Genomic DNA, 20,908 nt, shown 5'->3' with positions numbered 1-20,908 from the left:
ATCCAGGAGGACAGAAAAGTCCCACAGAGCTAATGTATGTTTGAACATGTTGACATAGCATGGCTGATGTGGCATACCACTGAGATGATATTTAATTCACTGATATGTGTTAAGTAAATATGTGGATAGATAGAACCATTTTGTTCTTCTTTTATATTAAGTATGAACATCTAATGATAAAAAGCTACCTAGGGAATAGAACATCACCCGATATTTGTTTTATAAAACTGTGTAAAGGTTTGCCAAAGCTGTCACAGTATGATAGCTGTGGCCATTTATTTTTCCAGATCCTAAGTTTGAGTGCTTTTGCTTGTGTTGGAATCTTTATTTTAAAATAGAGACTAATACATTTTAAAATGTTGAGGGTGCTGAACAGATTTGTTGATCTAGTAATGATACATTATTGGGTAAAGGTCAAATTCTGCTCTTGGACACACCCCAGGAGGAAAGTCTTTGTCTGTCTATTGTTGTGTGTGCTTTTGCCAGAGAAGATCAAGGAGGCAAGCCATCTAACTTCATTAAAATTCAAAAGTTTTGGATTTTTTTTAAGCAGAATTTTTTTATTGTTTCTTTAAACAATCAAACACAGCAAGCAGCAAATATTTGGCCATACACTTCTGAAACCCCAAATCATGTTCAGGTTTTGGTAGACTTATTTCAGTTTTTTCAATTAGAAAAAGCACAACAAATTTTGAAAGAAAGCAGACATTGTCTGTGATTTTTTTCTGCTTTTTAAAAACCCCTAATTTTTGATCCAAAAAAAGTTTTGACGGAAAATATTTGTACAACCTTTTTAATGAGCTTTAGTGCCTTTTAGCACTAGCTGATGCTGAGAACCAGTGATAACTTGTAAAGGTGACTTGAAAAGAAATGTTCTCAAAACTGGATTTGTGCTGAGATGCAGAAGGTTTTTAAATGTTTATTTTTCCCAGGGGGGGGGAGGGCGCAAGTGTGGCAATTTTCCCCGGGCCCCACAGGGGTCCCCACGAGAATACAGTATTCTATAGTATTGCAACTTTTTTTTATGGAAGGGGCCCCCAAAATTGCTTTGCCCCAGGCCCCTTGAATCCTCTGGGCGGCCCTGGTTCGCGCCGCTGCAAGCTGAGGAGCGGCCTGTCCTCTGCAGCTGGGCAGGGCTGCACTACCAGCTCCTGCCTGGGGAGTGGGGGTGGCCGATGACTGCGGGAGAGTGGCGCGAACAAGCTGAGGAGCGGCCCGTCCTCTGCAGCCGGGCAGGGCCACGCTACCGGCTCCGCCTTGGGGGTGGTGGCCGCTGATTGCAGAAGAGCGGTGGGAGCCGGTAGCACGGCCCTTCCCCGGCTGCAGAGGATGGGCCGCTCCTCCTCAGCTTGTCCCCGCCGCTCTCCCACAGGCAGCGGCCACCCCCTAGGCGGGAGCCGGTAGCACATCCCTGCTCCGGCTGCAGAGGATGTGGGGGACATGACGCCCAGGCGGGCCGCTCCTCCTTGGCTTGTCCCCACCTCCTCCTCCTCCTCCTCCCCTCTGCGCCGCCTCCTGCCAGGGGAGGGGAGAGGGGAGCAGAGCAGCAGCCCGGGCAGAGCCCAGCTCGTGCCAGGGCCAAGGCAAAGACCAAGGATGAGCAGGGCTGGGATCTAGCAGCAGCCCCAACCTCTGGCCCTGGGAGCGGTGGTGACGGGAGCTGAATCCGCCTCGGGCCAGATCCGCAGCAAGGTAAGAGTTGGGCCAGGCAGGAGGCTTTTGTTAAAATTAAATGTTAAAATTACATTAGTAGGAAATGGTTTTGTTTTGCTAACTACAAATTCTCTGTTTTCATTTTTTAAAAATTTTAAACAGTCAAAACAAAACTGCAAAGTGCAAACGTGTAACAGCAAAAAAAATTTGGGGGGTTGGGGGGAGCCAAAATTTTTTTTGCTTGGGGAAGCAAAAAACCTAGAGCTGTCCCTGGCTAGAGGGAGTAATAGACTAATCTTGGTCTGATTTTTTTTTAAGTTATTTTTAATGTTAAGTGTCTTGACCTCTGCTAGGAAATGCTAACTGTGGGTAAGATTCTGCATGGCCCTCACATTGGTGAACACTGTAAGAGGAGTGGGCAAAGAGAGCCTTTACTTCCCCTTGAATGTCCCATGTGAAGACCAGGCAGAATTGCTGTCCCCGTGCTCTTTGGAGAAGCCAAAAGGGGTAAGGAGGAAGCAGGGCTAAAACCAACTTTCATACAGAAGCCTGCAGATTAGGACCAGCAAGAAGAGTAGAGCAGGCTGCGTGTGGTGAAGAGGTTTAGTGGTTTGCATGCTTCCCTGCAGGCATCCTGGGATGGGATGTGGAGTATTATAAAAGCACAGTCTAGCCCATTGGGTCCAATCCTGAAAGATGCTGGGTGTCCCTCAACTCCTTTCAGTAGGAATGCTTAGCACTTCACAAGACTGGGCCCTCTATCATCAGGGTATGGGGCCAATCAAGCAACCTTGTGCAATACTAACAGCCTGTAGGGAATAAGCCTCCAGTGATGGGAACTTCTCCCAGGGGACTGAAGAAGCACTTACAAAAGAAATTGGGGGTGACAGCATGAGCTCTGCAGGAGGATAAGGGGGAACTGTACTAGAGAAGGGAGTTCTGATGCAATGAGCTCAGGCCACCAAGCTGGCAGGCAATGAAACCAGCCTTGTCTCTGAGCCTTCTCTTATTCCTCCCACTTTCACTGCAGTTGAGCCATTCCCACCAGCTTTTGATTTCTTTTCTATTGGAAGACAGCAACAACCAGAGCTTTTCTTTTGCTTTTCTGCTCCTTGTACTGCCTCTAATGATGAGCTTAGGCCCACCCTTATTCAGGTGAGCAAGCCTCATTCATGTGAGTGGTCCAGTGATTAACGATTGCAGAATCCGGTCCCTAGTTAGAAATTTCCTGGAGAGATGAAATCTATTTAAAAAGGAGGAGAAACTCTTGAGGTCACCCAAGGCTAACCTAACACTAAAAACGTCTTTTTAAAAAGACCAAGCCTAGTCTATTCTTCCCCATGACGCTTATTTCTAAAATGTGACAGCTAGTCAAAAATTCATTCCAGCTGCACTTCAAAACTACACAGGTATAACTAGGATTAAAAATAAGGAAATGTCATTTAATGACTGGATCTATTGAAATAAAATGTCTTGGAAGAGAATGTTGTCTGAATTCAGCCACTTACAATAGTTGGGATTTTGAAAAATCCACAAAACGAAAAGAACTTTAAATTGATTATTCATTTTAATAAACATATAAAGAAAGTGGAGCACTAGTGGCTCTGCAGAAGTAACAGCCATTATGACAGAGCTGCACTGATAATGTGCCACTGCAGACATTCTTAACGTTACTCCACAACATAACTAGCTGCAGTAAAAGAAAAGCAAAAGAAAAAATGGTTTGCAGCTATCCTATATCTCAGGCAGGGTGATATAATATAACATATGTTTTAAAATGATAAAGACTTCCAAGAATAAGATGCAGATTCCAGGAACAGAGCAATCTTCATAGATGCCCAAACAAAAGCTAAATCCTGTAATAGTTGAATAATTGCAGCATTCTATATCTAGAAGTTAAAAAAAAATCCAAAACCATTCCCTCAGTGGCTCAGCTGGTCAACACTCTGACACACAAAGCCTGGTGCTCTTCCTTCAAACCTAAGAATTAATCAGCATTATGTAAGAGATTTTTTTATAACACTCTAAAAATACATTGTGAATTCCTTTCCAGTTTTGGACTAAGAAGCTTTAAAGTAACCCCCTTCCCCTTTTAAACAAAAACAATGGATCTTCATTTTTTTATATTAGGTTCTTAATTTGTCTCAGTATATGTGTTTCAAATCTCATTAATTACAATATTGGTCCCATGAGATGCAATGCTGCTGCAAAGAACAGTGTTTGTACTCAAAATGGTTTGAGCAAGGGTACAAATATGTTTTATGTACATGTGTAAATACTTTTTAGAGGACTAATGACCAAAACTTCATAAGACTGTTTGGATGTTTTCATGTTAATCTATATGTTTACTAAACAAACTTTTGTATCCATGTGATAATGTTTTGTTTGCATTCTATTGATAACACATAATACAAGATGATAGCAGTCTTGTGAAGGCAGTTGTGATGTTAACATGGCAAATCTCAAACAAAGTCCTATCAGTATTTTGGTTCTTTTCATACACCATAATTAAGTAATAATACTTCTATATGCCTTTCACTGGAGGATCTCAAAGCACAGTTCTGACACTATCTTCTGGGGGATCCAGAAGAATGACTTTTACAATTTACAAAAGAGTTATTGGTACCCTACTTATTTTGCTCATTCCTAGTTGTTCATTCCCACCCTTTCATAGTTCATCCCACCCCTAATGGATCAAGCCTCAATTACATTAAAGGCCAAATTTCGATCTTTGCTGAGACATTTGCACATTACCCTGAATGCAACATGTGAAAGCTGGGGACACAACTTTCTCAACTGAGGAAATCTGGTTATGGAACGAACTTCCAAAGGAGATTAGATGATGAGTCTAATCATCTTTAAGGAACATTGCAATTTTTTTTCTCTTCGTAAAAGCCTTTCTACCATTGCAAGATGAACATTCACAATGACAACCCCCTGTACCCAAACCCCACCATCCCAAAACAAAATCTCCAAACTAGACACAAACGTCATCCCACCAATCAACAAAAATAACTCAATGTACCCCAAGAAGAACTTTAACCCTGAATATGGAGAAGAGTCAAAAATTACATAAAGTTTGGTAGAGACTTCACTATTGCTATCAGTTTCACATGGAAGGCGCTCAAGGTATGCCTAAACTGCATTTTAAAGCAGTGAGTCTCAGAGCCTGGGTATACAGACTCGGGCTCGCATTATGCCACTAAAAAGAGCTGTTTAGACCTTTGGGCTAGCTAGAGCTTGTAAGATCAGGACCTATGCTTGTAAAGCACCAAGAATTACCGTTCAGTAATAGCAACCATAATGAAATTAAATTTAACATCCTTGTAGGGGGGAAAATACCCAAAGAAACTCATCACAGTAACATTTAGCTTCAAAAAGGGGAACTACAGAAAAACAAGGTTTGTTAAATGGAAATTAAAAGAAACAGTCACAAGAGTGAAATGCCTGTAAGCTGCATGGAAACTTTTTTAAAAAACCCACCATAATAGAGGCTCAAATATATGTATACTCCAAATTAAAAAAAAAATGAGGGCCAAAAAAATGCCACCATGGCTAAACAACAACATAAAAGAGGCAGTTAGAGACAAAAGACACCCTTTAAAAATTGGAAATCAAATCTTTTTGAGGAAAATAGGAGCATAAACTCTGGCAAGTCCAGTCACCAAAGTACAAAGTAAGCAGTAATGGGAAAAGAAGGAAGGTACTCTCAAGGATCAGTAACTAGCTAAAGGGATCTCAAACTGGGTGACTGGGCAAGAAAATGCCAGATCACATTCAATGTTGACAAATGTAAAGTAGTGCATATTGGAAAACATAATCCCAACTATACATACAAAATGATGGGGTCTAAATTAGCCGTTACACACAAGAAATAGCTCTTAGAGTCATTGTGGATAGTTCTCTGAACACATCTGCTAAATATGCAGCAGCAGTCAAAAAAGATAGCAGAATGTTAAGAACCATTAGGAAAGAGCTTGATAATAAGACACAAAATATCATAATGTCACTATATAAATCTATAGTATGCCCATTCCTTGGGCCCATCTGGTTGCCCCATCTCAAAAAAGATGGATTAGAGTTGGAAAAAGTACAGAGAAAAACAACAAAAATTATTAGGGGTATTGAATAGCTTTCATGTGAGGAGAGATTAAAAAGACTGTGACTTGTTCAGCTTGGAAAAGACACAACTGGGGGGGGGATATGATAGAGGTTATAAAATCATGAGTGGTGTGGAGAAAGTGAATGAGTGTTATTTACCCCTTTACATAACACAAGAACCCGGGGTCACTCAATGAAATTAATAGGCAGCAGGTTTAAATCAAACAGCGGGAAGTACTTCTTCACTTAACACAGTCGGTCTGTGGAACTCATTGCCAGCAGAGGTACTGGAACAATTTGTATAGTGGACATACTGAGAGTCATTGAACCAAACTGTAAACTCTGTATATCATTGAAACCACTTCAAGCTAGGAGATGTAGCAGCACCCCTAGTTCCAGCCTATGGTTGCCAGGGGATGTTGTGAAGACCAAAAATATAACTGAGTTCAAAAAAGAATTAGGGAAGTTCATGTAGGATAGGCTCATCAATTGCTATTAACCAAGATAGTCAGAGACACCACACCTGTTCTGGGTGCTCCTAAACCTTTGGCTGCTAGCAGCTGGGACTGGATGAAAGGGGATGGATCACTTGATACATTGCCCAGTTTTGTTCACTTCCTGTGAAGCATCTGGCAACGGCCATTGTCAGACTCAGTATTGCTGCTCTTGTGAAACTTCTGGGTGCTACCATAAGACAAATAGTAAATAATAATAATGGTGAGTGTCTTCATATGAAAATGATGTCCCTGGTGTAGCTTTAAAAAATACATCATTTCTCTTAATATTCTTTATATGGGAGTTACTAAATCTGTTCTATATCCTACAGTTTTGGTTCACAGGACATTGTGTGTTGAGACCCTTTCTTTTAATTTGATTAATAGGAAGGGCAGGGCTAGTCTGTTGCTGCTGCTCTCCACAGGCAGGGCAGGGCTAGACTCTTGTTGCTCTCCATCGAACACCCTCCACATGTAAGTAGTATTGCCAACCCCAAACATTCAAAATCATGAATTAGGCCCCAGAACAAGATTATCCACAGTTGTAACAGGAAATTGTTTTTTAAAAAAAGAAAAGTTTCGGAAGAAGATAGGGTCTGAGGCAGGCCATGCTGAGCAGGGGAGTGGGAGGTGAGGGGGCTGAGGCTGGTTGTTAGTCACTGTGAAGTGTGTGTGTGTGTGTGGGGGGAAGACAGGGGACAGACAGAGGCAGGCTGTGCTGGGGGCTGAGCCATGGGGGAGGGCTGAGACTGGCTGTGCTGGGGGCTGAGCAGTTGGGGGAGGCCTGGCTGTGGTGGCGGCTGAGTAGGGGAGTGAGCAGTGGGGGGCTGAGGCTGGGTGGGGGGTGCACTAACGCTGGCCGTGGTTGGGGGCTGAGCAGTGGGGGGGGGCTGAGCAGTGGGGGGCAGAGGCTGTCCGTGGTTGGGGGCTGAGCGGGGGGGGGGGCTGAGCAGTGGTTGGGGGCTGAGGCGGTTGTGGGGGGGCTGAGCAGTGGGGGGGCAGAGGCTGTCCGTGGTTGGGGGCTGAGCAGTGGTTGGGGGCTGAGGCGGTTGTGGGGGGGCTGAGCAGTGGGGGGGCAGAGGCTGTCCGTGGTTGGGGGCTGAGCAGTGGGGGCGGGGGCTAAAGCTGGCTGTAGTGGGGGCTGAGCAGTGGGGGGGCTGAGGGGGACCCACTTGCCCCGCAGAACGCCAGGGCCGGGGTAACGCGCACGCAGCCGGCTGAGCCGCGGGGCAGGGCCCGTTGCCCGGCGCGGCGGCCCGTGGGTGGCAGAGCAGGGGGGGGGAGGGGAGGGTTGATTAGGTGGCCGGGGCAGAGGGGCTGAAGCTGCCCGTGCCGCTGTCTGGGCGGTGGGGGCAGGGCCTGAAGCTGCCGGGTGCCGCTGGCTGCGAGTCCAGTCCGCACTTTCCCTCTCTCCCCAGCGCGCTCCCTCTCCGGCAGCGGCGGAGGGGGGTTGCCGAGCGCACAGAACAGCCAGTTGTTTAAAATCCTTCTAGAACCGTTTCAAATTCCCCCTTGCGCCGAGGAAGGGAGAGCGCGAGAAGGGAGGGGGAGGAGGAGCCGAGGGGTGGGGGAAGCGGGGAGGAGGAGGGAGCAGCCTGTCCTGGTCTCCGCCTGTCAATCACTGTGTTGGGGGCGTGCCTGAATGTGCAGCGGGCCAATAGGGTGTGTGTGTGGCAGTGTCTCCATGGTGACGGGGCTGTTCCCGGGGAGGCTGTGATGGGTTGACAGGTGCGTGACAGTCGGAGCTCTCTGCAGGCATGTACGGCAAAGGCAAGAGCAACAGCAGCGTCCCGTCCGACAGCCAGGCCAGGGAGAAGTGAGTACAGCCCGCCGGACCGCACAGCCGGACGGGGCGGGGGGCGCACACACCCGCACAGACCCTGCACAAAGTAACTTTCCTGCTCGCCGGAGAGGGGGCCGCGCACACGCTCGCGGAGCGGAGGGGAGCCAGCGGGGAGCCGGAGTGGGGCAGCCAGGGCTGGGGGTGCGGAGGACCCGAGGGTTAGGAGTTGGGTGTACGAGCCCCTCGCTGGCAGGCTGGGGGAAGGAGCCGGGGGGTTGTGAGCTGCTCTCGCTTCTGGGGGGTGGCGGAGGCAGGAGTGTCCGAGTTCCCCGCGCTTGGCAGGGAGGTGGGACAGGAGGCGCCCGAACCCCTCGCCCGTCGCGGGGTGAAAGGCAGGTGAGCCCCGCGCATTGTGGGGTAGGGGTGCAGCGCGGGCTGAGCCCCTCGCGGGAGGGTCAGGGTCTAGGGCAGGGAGCGGAAGGTTGGGGGAGGTCCCCCCTCCGCTGCCCCCGTCCCCAAAGGGGATCTGTGCCGGTGGGAAGTGTTGGACTAACTTTGGTAACAAAGAGCCTGTGCTGCTGGGGGGCGCCGCTGTGACGGGAGAGGCAGAAGCTCCCTGTGCTGCCTGTAACTCTGCAGCTCTCAACTTTTTATCAGGACCTAGTATCTCCCTGTCCTTCCCCGCCAGAGCCCTGATGTGTTCTCCCAGCCACATCCCTCCCTAAGGTGGGGGCAGGAGAGCGGGTTAGTGAGTGTAGGGGAGGATGGGCGGTGTGTGTGTATTGTTCTTTGGGAGTGAAACTGGGGTTGTTCTGGGTGGGGAAAAGGGATTTGTGGGGATGTTGTTGTGGTTCGAGGAGAAGGGGAAAAGGGGGTTGTGTAGGAGGAATACAGAGATATTCTGAGGGCCTGTTGATTTGGGGAAGAAGGGGACATGGTACTGATTTTTTTGTGGGGGGCTTTTGTGTAGTTGTAGGTGTGTGGTGGGATGGTGCCAACAGTGCAGCCAGTGACAATTTAGATGGTTCTCTGTCCTATGTCAATGAGGCATCTCTTTCCCCTGTATCCCCAACACACAGGTTAAAGGGACACCAAGAACTTGAATTTATAAAAACTGACTAATCTTAAAAAATGTTTCTGAGAAGCCCCCCTTTGAATATCATAGCTTGATCTTTTTAAAAACATCCTTTAAAATAAATTGTATAGGTGTATTTCTGTTCACCTGGTTATGTTTACAAATATCTTTTCAGAGAGGGAGAAACTGACTGAATATACAGGGAAAACAATGAAACTGACTATACACAGCACAACCAAATGCACAAAATAAATAAACTGGAAAAATATGGTGAAATAAAGTGACTTGGCTAGCTTCCTTCAGTTATAGTACTGTTAGATATTACTGGTAATTATAGTAGGTACAACATGCTTAGACAGAAATGTGACTTTCAAGTTGATGGTGTCCCTTTAAGTTTGCTGTACTTGCAGCCTTGGTTTGCATTATTGAGATTGGTGAAGCACAGACAGGAGGTGCTTACTGTAAAGGAGGAGGACGAGCCCATGTGTGATGGGCTTAGTAAAGCAGAGGGGGAGAAGGAAGTGTATAGCATGTGGCTTCAATTCTTATGGCCAGGACCATTCAGTCTGTCTGCTGCAGCCTGTGAAAGCTCAGGATAAAGCCGTTGAGGGGGCAAGGGGACCTCCATCCAGAAAAACTATTTGTATGTCTTGTGCAGAAATCACATTGCACATCGCATTGCACACCACCCTAGAATTGCGTTTAATGTGAAACTGAATAGTCCAGGCATGACTGATGAGTTTCCTTCAGGCAGTTTGTCTTGAACCTTCACCTAAAAGTTTTCCTTGTTGCAGCATTTTAGAGGAGCAGCACTTCCTAATTCCAGAGGCTGGCACACACACACTTCCTAGAGCAGTAGCAGGCCAGGCATCTTTGCTGAGAGACAAAGGAGAGGGAGATGCTTGAAGAGATTTAAAGCACTGTTATTGTGTGATGTTTGGGAACTATATGTATAACTTTGTAATAGGGAATTGTACAAAGGCGGAGGGAATTGTTGACAAGAAATGAGAATTGCTGGTATGGGGTTTGAGACAGAACTTGAACAGACTAATCAACTGTTGGTGCTTCTTGCAAAAATATTTTGCAAAAAGAGTTAAAAACTCATAGATTAGGACAAACATCATTTTGTTTGACTTGTGTAGAGAAATTGTAGAAGAATTTCAGCTGTTTTGTGCCTGGTTCTTACCACTGTGTGTCATCTACTTTGCAAATTGCTAAAATCCAACCAACTAATATTATCTTGCTGTTGAATCTATAAGGGGATCCTCAGATGAATCTGACTTTCAGAATGATGACCTTGTAGCTATAGTTTAGTTTTACTTCCTGTATGGCTTGCATCATGAAGATTTTGCAGTATTGTTTTTTTTTAATCTTTGGGATGAAACTTTAAAATTTATATCTTTTTCTCTCTACTTTACTTTTCCTCCAAACTTTTGTACCAATAAGGCAATACTACTTTAATTTGCAGTATAAAAATCCTTAATATTCTACAAGTGAGGACTGCCAAACTACGCTATCACTAAGTAATAACTACCCTCCTACGTGAAGTTATGGGGGGCCTGCTAGATGGTGCTATTTGATTTAAATACATTCCATCTCCCATTCATTACAGCTAGCAGCTGGAAATCTGTACTGCTCATGTAAGGATTACCTTATGAATGTACAACATTTCAGGTGGATCACTTTTAAACCATTGACTGAGTGATTACTACACAGTATTTTTGTTGGCTATATTTATGGATGAAAATAATTTAGAATTCAGAAGTAAACTTGGCTACTGCTGTGCAGTGTCATCTTTATACATACATATATATATATGTATGTATGTATAAAAACTTTCAGAATTTTTGCACTAGATGTCTTCAAGTTCCTTATCAGTAAAGCAAGATGCATTACTAGATATTTTTCCTTCCCTAGGTCTGTAAAATTTTGGTTTTGTCTTTGTTATGGTATTTTTCCCAGAATAGATGTCTGACTCTGGTTCTACTGAGAACATTTGTCATCAGATCAAGAAGAGTATCCCTACAGAGGGAAACCTCTTTCCAACATATGAATGAAGTTGTGTTGATTTGAAAATCATAGGAATAAGAAGGATGTTTGACTCAACTGATGTAAAGTATTTATTTAATCACAGGAGGCTGTGACAAATAATTATATTAAAAAAGTTAATTGCTGTTATAAAAGAGTAGTTTTGAAACAAGAAATATACGAATTTGTTATAATGTTTCCTAAGAGGAATTTGCGATGGTTGCAACATAGTCTTTTTTATACTGAACCCTTAAAAAAAATTGGCGATTGCTGCAATGGGGTGTCTGTCTGTCTCTCTCTCTCTCTCTCTCTCTCACACACACACACACATATGATCACACACTGTGATAGAGACCAATATCTGGGAAAGTTTGTAGAGTGCAAAATTGTTTCGTTTAACCTATATACTGCCACATCTAGTTATCTATGATTAAGTATCTAGAAGATTTGTTACTAGCTGTGCATTTAAAACATTTTTCCATGTTAAAATTGGATTAATATTAAGTATTTCTTAAAATACAGTAGCATGAGTTTACACAGTTGGGTCTTGCCTGAGAAAATGAGTCCTGGTGACAGAAATTCTGCACAAGAAGTCTATTAGTGATGGAGAAGTTTTGAAGTGTGGAAAACTGTGCATTTTTTTTTTTTAAATCAAGTGTCATGGACATATAGACTGATCCCAGGGTCGGGTGTTTTCCTGGAAGGTATATCTATATTATATGCTACTATCAACACCATATTTTATATTTCTTAAATTTTTCTTTAATAAAATAAAGAAAAATGTTAGGTACGTTTTACAATTTTCAGTCTAATATATTACTTATAATAGCCCTTGACAAGTTTTCAGTGTCAAGATTATGAGAATTTCCTCCTATACTCTCTCTTTGTCTCTCCCACCTCACCTCAGGGACAAGTCATTCATTTAAAGTATCTTAACAAATCTAAAATGAATAGATAAGAAATATTTTTGTCTGAATTTAACTCTACACCAAACAGGCATAGCACAGTTAAGTAAAACACTAAAAAGGAGGACAGAGTAGCTCTGAAGAACAAAGATTAAAAAGGGAAGATGGATGGAAGGAAAAAAACCCAGAGAGGCTCCCCCTCCCCTCCGTCCTAGTGAAAGAATGCCAACTTGATTCTGGGGTCAGGCCAGCCCACTTGCATAATGGACAGGAAAGTTGTATTCAACAATAGCCACTCTACTACTTATGCTGTGCCCAGACCTAGTAAGGCTCATCTATATTGTGAAAAGGATATCAAATTTTTCTCAGCACCCATTTTTTGTTGTGTCCTCTGGGCAGAATGTATTTCCCTGACTCCCTCCTCTGCATCAGAGGTGGATTAATTCAGAGTTGGCGCCTGAACCTTGCCCCACTGCACTCAGTGACAAAACTCCGTAAATTGATTTCAGTGGGAGCAGGATCAGATTTTTACATTCTGTGTGATTCCATATATACCTTTACTTACAAGCCACACTCTTTCTGAATAAAGTGGGTCATTAGAGATTTATCTACATTACTATTTACAAACATTTAATAAGGAACAAAAATAGTATAAAAGAACTCATGGGCAAAATTAGACATGGAAGAGAAACTATTCAGTTCACCAACACACACAAATAATTGTTCATATCTTCAGTGATCTGGATCTTTCAGCAGTTAATCAGCAAACTTCTAAACCAGGGACTTCAGGGTGCTTTTCCCCCCAGTGGGACGTATGGGTGTGTTGGCAAAGGTTGAAAAATTTACCATATGCCTGCTAATCAGAGGAGTAAACCCACTGGACAGAGCTAATACAAAAGACGGAAGAGCCAAAATAAATTACTTTATGGATTGATCCTATGCTCATTTAAGTCAAAGGCAAATCTCCCATTTGATTTTAATAGTTTAGGATCAAAGGTCTAATGAGGGCCCTAGGTTTTCTTCCACTCCCAAACTGTAGGGAAGGCAAGAGTGCTTGCATTTCTATTCAGGTGCTGTCCTTGACCCTCCTCATCTTTAGTATTAGTCTGGCTGGTAGATGTCTTGCAAATTTGACCTTTGCCAGCCAGTTGCTTGAAGAGAAATGGGGATTTTTCTTTTTTTCTTCTCTGAACCTGCTTGCTGCTTTGAGGAAGGAGGTTTCCTCTGCTCTGTTCTTCTGGTTTTTGTTTTTTGGGGTCTTTTAGATGAATAGCTACTGTGTCTAGCTTGGTTCAGAATAATTTCCCAAGCAACAATAGAGTTAGAGTAACACAATTCCTATAATTTTCAGTGGTGCCCACAGGGTTCTGCCCAGAAATCATGAAACTGACCAGTGATTTCTGTTTCTGACTCTGCTGTTACTAACAAATCTGTGAACAGCAGCAGAAGTTCTGGAGTATTTTGTTTGCAAATTCAGGAAGGCAGCATTACATGATTTCACATTATGTACATTTGCAACTATAAGGGTTGTAAACTTTGTTATTTAAAAAAAATAAATGCTTAGATTTAAAAGAAACTAATAGTTTAGGCCTATCCCTCTCACCAGGGCAAATTTCCTGCTCATCATTAGGAAGTCAATAAGTCAGTTTCTCAAGTCCTGAGTTATAGGATTTGCTGATATCTAATTCACCTCCAATTCTTTTACTTTTCTGATTTTTGTTTTTGAGAGCTGAAGGCAAAAGCCAATTTCCTCTGCCTGAAGTTGACCACTGACTCACTAGCAAGTTTTTGAGTTTGGTTTCCTCCTCCCCCGCCAAACCTCTTAGCAGAGCTTTTTATTTCAAAACTATTTGGAATAAATCCTGGCGAGCTGACATAGCGATGATTCCTGCCATCTTAAAATGTTTTTAAGGCTGTAAAGGGCAGTTTTAATTTCTAAATATGAAAACAGAATTGTCAGGTTAATCCAGATTGTTCTGAAAAATCTACTAAAATTGAGTTTACATGTTGATTTGATTAATCAGGTTGAATTGTACAGTATGTGGATGCTGCCTGTAAAAATAAATGTATTGGTTGCAGGAATACTATTATGGGACCCTATCTATAGATTTGCTGCAGTACACAAGAAATTTTGATAAAGGGGGCCACATACAGAATGCTTTGGAAATGACAAAAGTTTTTCATTTGTTTGCCATTGACCACTGTGATGCAGGATCGGTGCATCACTGAGCAGGTGCGCTTAGAAAAGGTTTCAAGTATATGGGTATTTCAAACTGACCAAATTACCCTGAAGGGGCTGAATTACAATTATAAACCTGATTACACTCTAGATATATAACACAAGTGGTAATAGTAGACATTAGCAGTATGAGGTTGTAGATACATAGATTCATTCCAGCATAGCACTATAATAAATGTGCAACTTTAAGCACATGAGTAGTCTTATTGATTTCAACAGAGCTAAACTTAAGTATGTGCTTAAGCATTTTGGAGGACTAGAGATCTTGTGCTGGAGGAGGGTGGCAAAAGCTAAAGTATAAAAGATCATCTTTCCCTCTTCGCGCTGTTCTCTCCCTCTCCTCCCCCAACCCACCCTAAAAATATGCTCTTTCTGTGTTATACATCACCACGAGAGATGCGAGATTGTGCATTCCAATTTTAAGTGTTTGCATACTGTCTTTAATGTTAAGCAAACCTTTGCTGAAAAAGAATAATGGCTTACGTCTGGTGCCATTGAGGCCAATTGCAAATCTCCCATTCATTTTAGTTGAGAGCATGCTGGGGCTCCAGTTTAAAAATCTAAACCTTGTGGAGGAAGCAGTCAGTAACTAATGGAAATCAGTGGATATGTATTAACATTTCTTTTAGCTTAATCCGTTTTAATCTGATGTTAAGAAGTATAGCCGCAAAAAGAAAGAAGCAGAAGACGGGCAGGTGTATGCTCATGCGCGCACACACAAAAATACATGAGGGTAGCTAACTTATATATTTGGAACAACAGCTGTAATAAAGCATATTATGTGTTCCAAGAAGGCACAAAAATAATACACCTAATTGTAAAGCTGATAAATGTGGGTTCTTCTTTGAGTGATTGTGCACATGGATTCCACTCTTGATGCTTAGGTGTCCCATGCACATGAGATTGGATTCTTTTGGCTAACAGTGTCTGTTGGGGCCACACTTGTGTACCCTCGTTCCCCCCACCTGAGAGCATAAAAGATGGAATGGGACTAGCCATTCCTCTGTTCATTCTTAAAATCCAGGGCAGTGAGGTGCCTGCTTCTCTGTGCATTGTGCTGGTTTAGTGTTGTTAGTCCTGTGGCCTATTGGGAACATACAGGCACACAAATACAAATTCTAATTTTAGTCAGTTTCTGGATTTTAGGTTAGAACGTGCACCCCAAACTGGGCCTCTAGCAGTGGCAAAATCTTTGGGATTTAAAACTTGTCCCTCATGGCTTCGATGCCACTTAATGATGGGCACTCTAAGTGCCTATTTTGTTTAGGAGAAGGACCCATTCCCAGCAATGTATTGTTGTGTTGAGAGGTACTGGAGATTGCTTTGATTGCAAACCTCTTTGAGATTAAGTGTGAATACACCCTTCAATTAACATAATTATCAGAATGAGTTAATCAGCCCCCCCCCACCTAAGTCAAAAGAGGGCTGTGAACCCACCCACTAGTTTGTACTGAATGGGTAGCGGACTTTTGCTAAGTATTGTTAATGTTTTGTGTGTGAGGAAAAAGGTAGAACACTCAGAAACTGAGAGATTAGGAGACAGAAACAGCTGGAAGGAGCAGCTGAAAACATGGTGTCTGACCCTGGAAGAAACCTGGGGAGGGTGCAGGCTGAAATTTTTTTTCTTGGTTCTATAAACAAAAGAAGCTGTTTCCTGCTGTTTGATTCTTTTGTACATTCTTTGCAAATAAACAAAACAGCATCAAAGAAATACCTGACTGTAACCAATTTCTGCTCTCAGCTGGAATATCCCCAAGGCCCCAAACTTGAACTGCCCCGTTAGGTAAAAAAAAAAAAAAAAAAGGGAACTATACTATATGTTGCTTCTTCTGTAAATGAACCCCAGAAGCTAGAGAAGGCAGCTTAAAATTGTTTCTCCTGGAGCTCTCTAGGTAAGCCTCCTTGGATACCAAAAGGAAGGACACAGCTGGACACCAGTCTTGTGGTCATGGATCTCCATGAGAACCCTGGTGAGCTGAGATTCCCCCTGAGCTTCTGGATTACACTGACTAAGAGGCCCCAGTTGTCTGCCTCTGTACCCGCTTTGTTGAGCTGAGGCATAAGTGACTCTCTCGAATGTCAGCGGAGTCTAGGCACAAGACTCAGAAGTCTGACTCATCTCAGACTCAACTATCAGACAGCGCACATCCTGAGAAAAAGGTTGCTCTGGCATGCTGGTGACTGTTGAGAGTGTTGATGGTGTCAGTTAAACCTGGGAACTGCATCTCTTTTGATACTGAACCGTCAGCACCTGGAGCCTGGATACCTGACACAACCCCCACACTGTGGTTCTCAGTGCCCAGTGCATTATTACCCAGGGCATATATAGTATCAAGTGATTTATCTGTGGGCCTGGTACCAGAGGCTTCCCTCCTGGATGGGAAGCTGTATAGCCGCATGGATAGACTGGGACTCAGAACACCTGAGTTCAGTTCCTACTTGACCATTGGCCTGTTGGGTGATTTTGGGCAAGTCACTTGACCTCTTGTGCCACATTCTTCTCATCTGTGAAACTGCAGTTAATGGGGGTAATGATGCTTTCCTCCTTTGTAAAGCACTTTAAGATCTAGTGCTGAAAAGTGTTAAGAGCTAAGTATTATTCTTATGAGAGGTTGAGTATGGTGATAACTAAACCATCAGCTATCATGTCATTGGTATGGCAGGTAAAGGAGGTTATCTGCAGTCCCAATTTCACTCCCTGCCCAATTAGAGAGAGTACAACAGAACCAGGGGGCTGATGGGATGATCTTTCCTTTTAAAGAGGTGCACTCTTTTTCTTCATCCCCACTGGGGCATTGCAGGGACTCTTCTCCTTGACTAGCACAGTGGGAGGCAGGAAGAGAATCTATGAATTCCAGTGAAGGAATCTATAAGGAGCAGCAGGAAGCTACCTAGGGCTAATAGGGAACATCTGTCCTGGTGCATCCCTATGTGTTCCCCCCTTCAGTACCCATACTTGCCTTAGCTCTGCTAGATGCCTGTGGGTGGGGGTGGGGTGCAGCTGTATTCCCACAAGCCTATATCATTGGACCCCTCTAGAGAGAATCCTCTTCCTCCTCAGAGGCAATATAAACCAACATAGCCAGGTCAGTTAGTGCAGCCTCCGATTCTGGAGAGGCAACCTGAAGAAAGTATCAAGGACAACATCTACAAGGGGAAGAATGACTTGTCCCCACTTCAGTCTCCTCGTTCTCTCCCAGTGAGGTCCCTTGATGTCTTCTTCAGTCAATGAGTTAAAGGCATTCCAGGAACTCATCACGCATATGGCAGAGCCTCTGGAAGTGGTGCAGGAGAAGCCTCACAAACTCCTGGACATCTTGCATCTTTCTATTCCTAGCAAGTTTGCCATGCCTATAAATGAGGGATGGTTGGACATTGTGAAAGACCTGTGGCACACCAGCATTAATTCTGGCCACATCCAAGTGAGCTGAGAAGAGATACCAACTCCCTTCCAAGAAACTTATGTACTTATTCACAGCCAATATCATAGATCACTTGTGGTAAGAGCTCCCAAATCTACACCTAGGAAGAAAGTCCCCAAGAGCCTGTTTGAAGGCAAAGTCTATTAATCTGCCATTTTCCAGCTGCGCATGGCTAATTATCAAGTGCTTCTGTCCAATACAATTATTTCAGTTGGACAGAGTGTCTCAGTTTGTGGATAGGCTATCTCAAGATCACAGAAAGGAGTTAAAAGACCATCATGTCTGAAGGATAGCTGATAGCCCTCAGATCCATACAGGTTGCACTGGACATGTCCAACATAGCAGCATGTGGCTACATTAGTGGCCATGAGAAGATCTTTCTGGGGGATTTCCAGGTAGGCTCAAACAACAAACATTAAGGACCTTCCCTTTGAGGGCAATTAACTTTTTAAATTCAAAGATGGATGAGGCCCCCTATTCCTTAAAGGATTCTAAGGTGGCTCTGTTCTCTAGACCTCAATGTTGCAACCCCCAGAAGAAAGCAAAAAAGACAACATTCTTTTAGGCAGCTTTGTTCTGCCCAGTGCTGCTACCAGCCTCTAAAGATTTCAGAGCCTCTGAGAAAGAAGTAGAGATTCCAGCAGCAACAAACCTCTGTCTTTATGATTATTATTTATCTGTGTAATACCATAGTGTTTAGGAGCTCTAATCAAGAAACAAGACTCCATTGTGCTAGTCACTATACAAACATGGAACAAAAAGTTTTCTGCCCTTAAGAGCTTACAATCTAAATAAACTGCAGGTTTGATGCCAGTGTCAAGAGTCTGTCAAAACCTCTAGAGAGTTTCTTCCATTCAGTCTCCCTGTTTGGGAAACTTCCTTTTTTATTTTTGGGAAGTTTGGACTCATATCACCTTGAACCAGTGGGTCTCGGAAATTGTAAACAAGAGGTATTTTATCCAGTTCCAGTCTCTTTCTACCTCCTTCCCCTTTTCCCCACTCCTATACAGGGACCCTTTTCAGGAAATATAGTTAAAACAAGAAGTTGACTCCTTTCTACAACTTGGAGCAGTGGAGGAGGTGCCCTTAGAATTCAGGGAAAGGGGTTTTTATTTTCATTATTTTCTCATCCCAAAGAATAAAGGGGTTTTGTGTTCCATTCTGGACTTCTAAAATCTCAACAAATTCCTCCATTGTTTTAAACTCAGAATGGTGACTCTAGGCTTCATAATTTCCTCATTAGATCTTCAAAACAGGGTTACAGCTCTCGACCTGCAAGATCCCCATTTTTGTACATGTTCATCTGGCCCACGGGAAATACCTCAAATTCCTGTAGGAACTTTCCCTACCTGTAGAAGATCCTATCCTTTAGTCTTTCCACAGCACCAAGGGTATTCACTAATTACTTGGGAGTCCTTGCAACTCATCTAAGGAGACAAGGAATTCAGGAATTCTGACTGATTCAAGGACGATCACCCAACATATGACCAACTTGATCCAAGTAATCTTAAAATTTTCCTCACTGGGCCTCAAAGTCAACAGAGAAAAATCTGTACTTCGACTCAGAGCATAGAGTTCATAGGAGCAGGATTAGATTCCATGTCAGCGAGAGCTTACCTGCCACAGGAAAGATTCCAGTTGATAGTAAACCTTGTCAACCAACTTGAGACTCACCCAAAAATATCAGTAGGAGCATGCCTTAGGCTTCTGTCACAAGAATTGGAAGTGGAAGGGACCTTCTGGGCAATTGGTGGCAGGGGACTGGATCACAAAAAACATGTTATATTATCCTGTTAATGTATTAAGTTCCATCTTAAAAGCTAGTTAGGTTGTTAGCCCCTGCTATTCCTGTTGGACACATGGCTTCACGCATCTACATGACACAGTTTGCCAGACTTCACCTACACTCTATACAAGGGTAGTTTGAAATCAGTGTATCTGGCAGGCAGACACTGCATGGACATGCTGGTCATGGTCTGATAAGTCCTCTCCTTGCTTAATCTGGGATGCAAGGCATTTTAGTGCTACTCCAGGGATCCACAATCCAAGTGCTCATAGACAACACCACAGCTTTGCATTGTGTCAACAGATAAGGAAAGAGCAGCAGGATCATCTCTGCTCTGCGAGGAGGCTTTTTGGCTTTGGAGTTGGTGCATTCCAAATCAAACCATCACTACCAGTGGCTCTGCTCCTTCCTGGTCTTCAGAACACTATGGCAGATCAACCCAGCAGGCAGTCCTCAGACATCCACAAATGGTCTGTCAAAAACCTGAGTCCTGAAAAACATCTGTTGCAAGTGGAGATTCCCAGAAATGGACCTGTTTGCTGTAGACCAGAACAAGAAGTTTCAGTCATTTTGTTCAAAGGGAGGTTTGAGCCCAGTCTTCCTGACAGACACTTTTCTCATCCCCTGGTCACTAGGACTAAAGTATGCCTTGCACTAATCCCCATGATACCAAGGGTTATGAGGAAACTGAAACAAGTTGCAGGACCAATGATTACAAAAGCCCTTGCATGATTTAGGCCAGGGTAGGCAACCTGTGGCACGTGTGCCAAAGACGGCACACAAGCTGATTTTCAGTGGCACTCACACTGCCTGGGTCCTGGCCAGCAATCTGAAGGGATCTGCATTTTAATTTAATTTTAAATGAAGCTTTTTAAACATTTAAAAAAATCTTATTTACTTTACATACAACAATAGTTTAGTTATATATTATAGACTTATTGAAAGAGACCTTCTAAAAACATTAAAATGTATTTCTGGCATGCGAAACCTTAAATTAGAGTGAATAAATGTAGATTCGGCACACCACTTCTGAAAGGTTGCCGACCCCTGATTTAGGCAGTTCTGGTATTCAGATCTGATGAAACTCACATCCTGTCCCATCACCTTATCTGCCTTACCCAACATAGTCTCACAGAACAACAGGCAGATCCTACACCTGGAGCCAGCTTTGTTACATCTGACAGGCTAGATGCTGACTGGATAACGTCCACTGAAAGAAGCAGTACAGCTGAAGTTCAGAATGTTCTGTTTCAAAGCAGGAAGCCCTCAACCAGACTGACTTATAAAGCTAAATGGGAGAGGTTTTCTATTTGGTCATCTCAGCACCAGCTGTCACTCATCACCCTTTCAGCAATATAGACTACCTATTAGCCTGAAACAGTCTGGAGTTTCTATCAGCTCCATAAGATTCCATGTAGCAGC

General features: G+C 43.5%; 1 protein-coding gene across 4 annotated transcripts in view; it reads left to right on the top strand.

Annotated features, from left to right (window-relative positions):
• The first annotated feature begins 6,690 nt into the window (after positions 1-6,690).
• The window catches only part of SSBP2 (single stranded DNA binding protein 2), a 274,330-nt gene continuing 260,112 nt past the window's right edge, over positions 6,691-20,908 (top strand). For 3 of the 4 annotated variants that reach the window (XM_045021159.1, XM_045021156.1, XM_045021158.1), the window contains exon 1: positions 7,837-8,064. In XM_045021159.1, the coding sequence (XP_044877094.1) occupies positions 8,006-8,064 (59 nt within the window). In that variant the 5' untranslated portion in view covers positions 7,837-8,005. Of the gene's footprint in view, positions 6,723-7,836; positions 8,065-20,908 lie in introns of those variants that run through there. The other variant, XM_045021157.1, reaches the window with a different exon arrangement.

Source organism: Mauremys mutica, chromosome 6, assembly GCF_020497125.1.
Source record: "Mauremys mutica isolate MM-2020 ecotype Southern chromosome 6, ASM2049712v1, whole genome shotgun sequence".
NCBI classification, from domain to species: Eukaryota; Metazoa; Chordata; order Testudines; family Geoemydidae; genus Mauremys; species Mauremys mutica.
This window is presented reverse-complemented; position numbering and strand designations above follow the sequence as displayed.